The sequence below is a fragment of the Myotis daubentonii genome, chromosome 17 (genome assembly GCF_963259705.1).
Source record: "Myotis daubentonii chromosome 17, mMyoDau2.1, whole genome shotgun sequence".
NCBI classification, from domain to species: Eukaryota; Metazoa; Chordata; class Mammalia; order Chiroptera; family Vespertilionidae; genus Myotis; species Myotis daubentonii.
In genome coordinates this window covers 49,681,630-49,690,966 of record NC_081856.1, presented here as the reverse complement: position 1 = coordinate 49,690,966, position 9,337 = coordinate 49,681,630, and the positions used below count along the sequence as shown (strand labels likewise).

Below are 9,337 nucleotides of genomic sequence, written 5' to 3'. Positions count from 1 at the left end.
CTGGTGCTTTAATGAGGACAGTGTTGAAGCTCTGACACTATTAAAAGCATTAACTGTGGACGCGGCTCCTGGAGGCTCTGTCCAGATCCGGCTCAATAGGGCAGCTCAGGAGCAGTGGCCCTTCCGATGGAGCCCGCAGCCTCACGGCTCAGCACATGCTCTCCCATTCCCAGGTGCCACTGCGCTCACTGTTGAGACTGTGTCACGCCATGTCCCGTGTCCATGGCTCTGGTCGGGTGGCCCTGAGCCAGTCATCTTCCTCCCTCATCCACCTGATCTTTCGAGCACCAGCCTTGGGGATAGCATTCTCCAGGTCCTTCTGGGCCCTTCTGAGAGTATTGTCCTGGGTTAAATCGTGAACCCCCTAAAAGGTATGCTCCCCTGCAACCTGCAAATGCGACCTTATTGGGAAAAAGGGTTTTTGTAGCTGAAACTAAAGTCTATAGTTAAGGCCACCCTGCATTGGAGTGGCCCTAAATCTAGCGTCAGCTCTGTAAGAAGAAGGAAGGGGACAGGCACAGAGCAGGAGGCCACGTGAAGATGGAGGCGGAGGCTGGTGCAGTGTGGCTACCAGCCAAGGAATCCGTCACAGGCCAGATTCTCCCTCAGCCTCAGTACCAAGCCTGCGGACACCTTGATCTCAAACTCTGCCTTCCAGGACTGAGAATAAATTCTGTCGCTTTAAGCCACTCGTGGGAATTCGTTATGGCAGCCAGGAGCAACTAGGACAGGTATCTCCACCAGCCCCCCTCCATAACGTCCTTCAGGGTAATTTTTTTGATCTTTAGAACTCGAGAATGGCCATGGGTGATGTTCCTTCCGCACCCTGAGGATCTTGTGCCATCCACAAATTTCAGGCAGGACAAGTGAACTGAGTGGACAAACATAAACAAGAATGACACAGCCGGGACCAAGGATCACTGTTGTGGTCCTGCCGCCAGCCCAGTGCACGCCTGCGTGTTGGGGAGAACTAACTCTGCACCGGGGTTCCCAGCTAGTCTGCGGGCCAGCCTGCCCACATTGCCTGTGTTTGTGAACTAAGAAGCATTTCTATGTTTTTAAAAGGTTGGAAAAAATCAAAAGAACAATATTCCATGGCATGTGTAAAGTACAGAGATTCAAATTCTAATGTCCATAAATAAAATCTTATTGGAACACAGCCTCATTGGTTTGTTTATGTATCATTTTGGGCTACTTTTGTGCCACGATAGTAGAAGGGAATTCTTGTGATCGGGGCCATGTGGCCCTCAGAGGTGAAAATACTGTCTGGCCCTTTACAGAAAGTTTGCTGACCCCTCCTCTAATGGTAAGAGCAAGTTAATTTGACAACTAAATGTCTTTTTTTTTTTTTTAATTAATCCTCACCCAAGGATATTTTTTTCTGTCAATTTTTGGAGAGGGGAAGGGAAGGAAGGAGGGGGCGCAGAGAAAGTGAAACATTGATTGCTTGCTCCCAGCTCTTGACCGTGGCCAGGGATCGAACCTGCAACCAAGGTATGTGCCTTTGACTGTGAATTGAACCCGCATCCCTTTGGTTCATGGGCCGATGCTCTAAGCACTGAGCCACACAGCCAGGGCCCAAATGTCAATCTTAAATGTTATCACCATAGAATAAAGGGTAATTTTGTGAGGTGATGGAGGTGTTAACCTAATTTGTAATCACTTTGTAATACATGTGTGTATGAGATCATCACATTGTACCCCTTAAATTTATGAGTGATATGTCAATAATATCTCAATAAATAGGAAAAGTATAGTAATAAAATAAGCTTCCAGGTTTCCCTTTAGAGACTGATTCAGAAGATATTGTTCAGAAGATAGAGTGAGGTCAGGGACTCAGTTTCTATAAAAGTCCCAGGGTGATTCTGATGCAAGGGGTCCCTACAGCACCCTGAGCAAAGCTGGCACACCTGGCCTGGAGGAGGAAGTGTGGGGCTGCAGGTGCGAGGATGTGAGAGGCTCCAGCAGGGATACCCTCGGCTCAGCTGGCCTGGCTCCCCCCCCCCCCCCCCCCCCCGGACATTCTTCATTTCACAGACCGTGAGGCGGAGACACGCTGTGCAGAAGGTGAGTTTCAGGCTGGGCAGATTCTCTGCCTAGACTTTGGGCCCCGCTGAGCCCTGACCCCCGTTTGGAGGTTAAATGGAAAGCCTGTGTGTTGCCCCAACTCAAACCAAGAGGGGCCTAGAAGGAAGGTTAGGAGGGGTTATAAATTAATGAGTTATGGCGTGTTTGCAATTTGACAGCGAAAGCCTTAGAAGTGACTTGAAGACTTAAACTGAAACAAAAGGAGGTGAACTCTGTAGCTATTTGGGGGGACAGATTCTAGGCAGAGGAACTAACCAAAGGAAGAAATTTCCTGCCATATGAACCGCTGGAATGAGTGAGAATTCATCAGAACGTGAGGTCAAGTGCATGCAGGCCATTGTTGGTCATTATCATGACCGTTTTTACTTGAAGTGGGATTGGCAGGTAGTACAAAGGTTAGATCCCCAGGGAGGTATGCGATGCACTTTTGAAAAGATGCCTTTGCCGTGTGGACAGTAGACAGGGCAGAAGCAGGAAGTCTAGTTAGGGGATTGGGATAATCCAGGTTAAGTGTTGATAGTGGGTGGGGCAGGCTGTTGGTCCTGGAAGTGATGAAAAGCGATCAGATAGACCCTGGCAGAGTTAATGTCTATGAGAGGTGTGACATGGCTTCCTACAGCTCTGACACTCGGAACCAGGAAAGGAATTCTGAAACGGGCTGGTTGGTAGGGAGTGAGGTGATGGATGAAGAAGCAAGAGGTGAGAGGGAGGAAGCATAAGTGGTGCAAATCGGGGCAGCTGTCGTGGAGGCCTCCAGGGAAGAAATTCTAGAAATACAGGCCACCGTGCTCTCAAGGAACGCGTAAGGACAGGCTTACCTTCCATTTTTAGAAGGTGCATGGTTGGTGTCCCCACACTAAAGCTAATAGTCTGTGGAGTCGGGAACTCTGCCTTACTGACCTTGTTACCCCAACACTGGTATTGAAAAAAATGTGTAGGTGTAGACTCAAAACCTAGAAACGAGCTGGCCGACTGGCTGGCTCAGCAAGGGTGGGGCTCTGAGAAGCTTACATTGTTCTGTATAAGGAAAGGGAGAGGGAATGGCGGGGGAGAGCAGAAACCTAGAAGCTCATGACTGAAACTTATAAGACCTTGGGGTGGGGAAGGGAAAATAAAGGAGGAGGAGGAAGGGAAGCAGGTGTGAGGCAGGGAGGGGCTGAGAAAAGTCTCCATGAAAACCTGTGAACAGGGCCAACCAGAAAAGAGCTAGTGGAGAATTTTCAAGAAAATAACATGCAGGGCAAAGGCCACCCCAGCTCAGTCTCCCCTGAAACCTTAAGTAAATTGGCATCGCTTACTCTTATGCAGGGGACCAAGCACTTCCCTGTGACTTGGGCACAAACAGAAGACTCCTGTGCGAGGTTGCCAGGAGGGAGGCCTGGGTGCTGCTTGCACACTGCAGGGAGGAACGTGGAGCTTCTCTGCTTTTCCAGGATCGCTGCTTCCCCACTGGCGGCTGTTCCCAGTGGAGGACCAGGGGTGCTCAGGTTTCCCGTTTATATCTCTCCTCTGGGATGTCGGAGGTGCTTCCCGATGGAGAACAGGGAACTGGGAAAGGAAAGCTAGCAGCTGCTTATGGTGACGTTGGTTCAACGAAGCCTACTAAAACCTGCAGGCTTCCTTGGACTCACATAACTCGCTCCAAACAGCTGAGTCACGTTTCCTGGCTTCTAGAATGTCACAGAATAGGGCAGGGCTCTCAGGTGCTGGCCTGTGGCACAGTGGTATATGCACCTACAAAACTGTATATTTCGAGTCTGTTGTTTTTACAATGCAAATTATAGAAAGTAAATTCAGTCCGGGGAAATCTTTCGGGTTGGTGGGTCGTGTAGAAAGCACAGCCGTGAGCCCTCTGGCGCATGGAGTGGGTGTCCCGTTCCCCAGGTGGGGAAGGGCAGGTGTGGGACTTGCATGAACAGTGAACAGAAGAGGGGATAAGTGCCTTGTGAAGCACCCTCAGCTGCCCTTCTGAGCATCAGAGCTGGGATTGCCTGCTCCCACAGGCTCCCCTCTGCCAGGCATTTCCCTTTGTCCATGAGGCCACAGAAGTGATCACGAAGTAATTAGAAAGTAAATGGGTTTGGGGCAGGTTGGTTTGTCCTTTTAAAAATCTCCTTTTTCTTTACCATTAAAGATTGTTGTAAGATCGATTGTATAGCACATGACACACAGGAGGGGTAGCATTAATTCCGATTGAACCAAGGCTCTGCCCAGGGTCCTGCATGTACCTCTTCTTCTCTCCTGAAGCTTATTCCTACCTTTCCTGCTGACACACGGCCACATCTTACATAGTGTGTTTAAGGTGGCATGTAGCCAAATAAGTGGTCCCAACAATCATTCATCCGTGAATGAACCCACAAATCAGACTTGCTCAGACTGTTCTCTGGGTCAGGAACAGACACGCTCTGCTTCCGGAGATCCTATCTACTGTCCTATGGGACAGCCTGGCAGATACAGTATATATAGAAACCCTGCCAGATTCTAGTCTCCACTTGCCTGAGAAGGACTTGAGAGGTAAGACTGGTTGATCCAGAGCTCAGCCCCAGACCTGGTCTGGAGGAGATGAGGGCTTCATCTGCTGCTTCTTACAGGATATTGCCCTGGAACTTGTCAGGGACCTGCTGGTGGGAAGAAAACACAACGAGCAGTCGCACTTCTCTGTTCTCTGGATTTTGTCTGACCTCAGGCGCTCTGGAGATTGGAAGAAGCCCTACCCATTGGGGCCTTTCTCTATAAGACAAGACAATATACAACTGGTAAGTTCTAACCAGGGACCAGGGGGTGAATAAAAAGATACTGTTATAAGTGGAAATGGGGTTCTTGGAATGAGGAAAAGAATTTCCTGAGGCCCCCACAGGAGGATGGGGCTTCATGGAAAGCTTTATTGATGATGTAAAATTAAGGGGGTTCCCCTCTAAGATCCCATTTCTGTCTTGTCATGGAAGAAGTCCATTCTTGCCTTCAGCAGGGCTAGGATCAAGGCCACTGCCCAGAATTTCTGTTCCATGTTAAAGTCCAGTCCAATCCAGCACCTGGCTAGCTTAGCTGTGTTCCCAGCTGGGTATTTTGTGTGTGAGGTCAGCATGGCATGGACCATGGGGCTGTGTAAGGCAACATGGCTATGAAGAGAGAACAGGGGAGCACATGGCTGAGGGTGGGTCACAGAGCAAGAGAGAGAAAGAACAAGAGCGAATGAGAGAGGGAACTCTTTGGGGTTTTAACCAGGAGCTTCTCCAAACTAACCAATTAACTCTTCAAGATTTCACATGCTTCTGATGGGGTCACCCCCTAGCCAATCCATTGTTCCCCAGGCTAGACTGACAGGCAAGCACCCCCCTACACTCCCTACCCACCCTATCCCCCCACTTCTACTGCACATGCGCCCATCTCCCCCTTTGCTCTATCCCTTCCCCCAGTGACCTGCAGGGAGGGTGAAGCTGCCCAGATAACCATGTTATAATGTCTGGCCTTCCCTTCACTTTTTTCCCTTTATTGATATTAACTAGCTCATTTCGGCAATAACAATACTATAGAGAGAGAAATGTTCAGAATAGGTTTGAGAAATGGGTAGAGATGTTTTTGGTTTGTTTTAGATTGACAACCACCCCCCCCCCCCCAAAAAAAATCAGCACTTCTTACCATTCTTCCTAATGCAAATGAATTCTGGGTAACAACACACAAGCAGGTATGATGAAGGGATGTGTCTTTGACACATCTTTTTTTCACCCATCCTCACCCTCTTCCCTTTGGCAACCATCAGCTTATTCTCTGTATCTATGGGTCTGTTTTGTGTTGTTTATTTTATTTTTTTTTTATTAAGTGTCCACATATAAATGAAATCATATGGTATTTGTCTTTTTCTCTCTGATTTATTTCACTTAGTGTAATGTCCTCTAGGTCCATCCATGTTGTCACAAATGGCAAGATTTCATTCTTTTTATGGTGGAGTCATATTCCACTGTGTAAATGTACATCTTCTCTACCCACTCATCTATCAGTGCCATCTACCTGCCCTCAGAGTCTTCAGCCATGCCAACCCGCCTCAGCGCTGTGGGTGGGATGAAAAAGAAGCAGGCCTCTTAGGAGTGTCTTGCATAGGGGTGTGGGGGTGGTGGGCTGACTGCTCTCACTCCCCCATGGGAGAAGCCTGGGCCACAGGGTTAGGAGTGTCCTACAGGGCGGGGAGTGGGCTCCCTGTGCTCTATTTCCAGGGGAGAAGCATGGGCTTTGGGGTTAGTCTTGATTGAATTATGCTGCCTTGGAGGAGGGGTGACATGGGGAAGTGAAACTGCTCTGCATTTTCACTCTTAAATGCATTTATTCCTGGAGGTTTTGATCTGCTGGACTCTAGGCACCCATAGAGGAACTCTTATCCACAAGTAGTCGTCAGAAATGTTGTTTCCGTGGAGGGCTGAGGGCTGAGAAGTCCTGTTCTGCCATTCTACTGACATTAATCTTTGAAATGGAAAGTGTTTAAAATCAGAATGAGAGTGTTATCCAGGTTGACAACTACAGGTGGATGACTACAGGTTGATGAGTACTGGTTGATGGCTACAGGTGGATGACTATAGGTTGACAAGTACAGGTTGATTAGTACAGATTGATGGGTACCCATCCAAAGCTCCTGACACTTAGCAATGAGGCATTTCATAATTTTCTTGTGAATCATGGTCCACTTAGCACAACAATGCAGGCATCCCGGCTTTTATCTAACCATCTCATGCCCACCTTTGTGACGGCCACATTCTTGTTCTGTTTCAGTCACAGCAAAATTAGGTAAGAACTTAAAAAGCATGGGCTTTGCAGCACTGAACACAGGTAGTTCACACACACTAACAATCACTCCTCCAGGGGGACTAACCATCGTACAGTGTGGCCAGCTTGATGGGAACTATGGTGGCATAAGGAAGTGCGTACATTTGGTTTTGGAGGGGAACTTACCTCCTCTTTGGCACTTCTAACAAGTTAAGCAAGTGCTTATTGGTCCCCTGACCCAGCAGGGACTCCAGGTCTAGGTATCTCATCTGTTCACTAAAGACCATCCTGATGGACAGTTATTTAAGGAAGACCCAGGGCCCATTAAAGCTAACGGGGTTCACTTGCACATGCATGTGACTTCACTGTGAATATACGACCAAGGCCTATGACACAGTCAAGTCACTGCCAACTCTCTGAATGACACATGAAAACTCATTTAATCTCATTGTAAAACCCACCTCATCTTTGTGCTTCCCTTCTCTCTGTCCCTAGCAACATGCCCTCCATGTTTGGGAGAACTACAAAGAAATTGGTCAAAGAGATCGGAGACCAAGAGCTCAGACCTGTCAAATGCTTGGTGAGCGCCACCAAGATACGCCGGTTTTCTCTAATACAGAGGAAGAAGGCTTGCTCTCGGTTTTGGCAACTACCTGATGTTCCACTTGATGTGTCCCTCATGCACATCCTCGAACCAGGTTCTTCGGTCCCAGGTATTGTCAGCCAGGGGCATAGGAGGCAGGGGCTGCAAAACAAGGGTGCAGGGAGAAGGGGTGCAACCAGCAAGACTTGCTGAGACACCCACCCAGGGGACCTCATCATTCCTTAGGGCTAGGACAGTATCCCTGTTATCCAGCCCCTGGGTGGATTCAAACGTCCTCAGGAGTAATTTACACTCAAAATGTTGGCTGATGACTTAGCTTCTCGGTTGAGATTCAGTTGAGTGGGAGAGCTGGGGCGAGCTAGGGCCCAGTCGTTCCGTTTCCATGCCATTTCCCAGCTGTTCCAGCGGGAATTCTTGGCTGACCTCAGGTACCTTGTTTGTTTCCAGACGCTGCTGTGGAAGTGTCTGCCGACTTCAGTGACACCGAGGTCATGAAGCAGCAGGCGGCTGGGAGCGTGAATGCTGGGGCAGAAGCGGGCTTCTCGGAGGAGACTGCTGTGTGCCGAGGGTCCTCCCTTGAGTACCAGATTGTTAGCACCCCACACGAAACCTGGACAGAGCTTCAGAAGAGGTGGGGGCAGGGGGAGGGACCTGGTCAATGGGCCCCATGCGGAGATCTCCTTGTGGGCAAAGAGGCTCACAATGAAGAAAATGACACCCCAGATCACCCTGCCCTTCTTGGGTATTCACACATTCATTCATTCATTCAGCGAGCGGTGATGAGTTATCTAAGTCTTCATTAAAGTTGCAGTTGTTCATTACGATGCTGTTTTCTGGAGAGAATAGGGTAATGCCAAGACATAAAAATCCCTGCCCTAAAACGTATTTACTGGGGCAGGGGACATACAGTGAGTGAGAAAAATAAGCAATAAAGAATAAGTTAAATTATTAATTTAGGTGAGGCAAAGGCTCTGAAACTCTGTTTAAACAAAGTATGACCTAATGTCCTAGTGCCTGTGAAAAAAGACCTTTTAGAAACAGAGATTTCAATTTAAAGTATTTCTTTCTTTTTAAAAAATATGTTTTTATTGATTTCAGAGAGAGGAAGGGAGAGGGAGAGATAGAAACATCAATGATGAGAGAGAATCATTGATTGTCTGCCTCCTGCACAACCCCTTCTGGGGATTGAGCCTGCAACCCAGGCATGTGCCCAGACTGGGAATTGACCTGTGACCTGCTGGTTCAGAGTTTGATGCTCAACTACTGAGCCACACAGACCAGGCCCAAATAGTATTTCTGTCAGTGCAAAGAAATACTGAAGTAAGCAACCAGTAAAAATCACAGGGTATTGAGAATGAAAATTACTTTGACAGGGCATGGCACCGTTTCTGTATTTCTGGTGTGTTGTAAGACTTTTATTAGAACTAACACTTACAAAGACTTTATGGTATAAAAGAGTATGTGGCAGGAAAATAAAATAAAAGTTGTCCTATAATTTTTTCAGCAGTTTAAGAGGCTCCAATTTCAGGGATACTATTTCTGAGGACAATTTGAAATGTGAAAAGAAAGGCAATGAGACACTTTTGATAAATGGATGTGGGTAGTGTCAGGAGCTGGTGGAAGAGGGGCTGGAGGGAGGGGCCTATTTAGGTCTCTCTGTGGAGCTAGCAGTTGAACTGAGACCTGCAGAATAAAGGGAGCAAAGAGCAGGAGGAAAGTGGTCCAGATGAGGGGCTTGAAGCCTGGACCAGGACCAGCCTGGCGTTTCCAGGAGCTGTGGGAAGTCAATGAGGTGGGAGCTTAGCCAACCAGGATGAAGGTGACAGAAGTGAGGCTTGGAGGTGAGTGAATGTCAGATGACACAACATCTTAGAGACACGGTAAGGGCCT

The 9,337-nt window shown here is 48.1% G+C and overlaps 1 protein-coding gene across 4 annotated transcripts in view; it reads left to right on the top strand.

Moving 5' to 3' along the window:
• The first annotated feature begins 4,448 nt into the window (after window positions 1-4,448).
• Window positions 4,449-9,337, top strand: part of GSDMC (gasdermin C) — a 33,676-nt gene continuing 28,787 nt past the window's right edge. For 2 of the 4 annotated variants that reach the window (XM_059672286.1, XM_059672289.1), the window contains exons 1-3: window positions 4,609-4,844; window positions 7,339-7,556; window positions 7,895-8,078. In XM_059672286.1, the coding sequence (XP_059528269.1) occupies window positions 7,343-7,556; window positions 7,895-8,078 (398 nt within the window). In that variant the 5' untranslated portion in view covers window positions 4,609-4,844; window positions 7,339-7,342. The other 2 variants (XM_059672287.1, XM_059672288.1) reach the window with 2 other exon arrangements.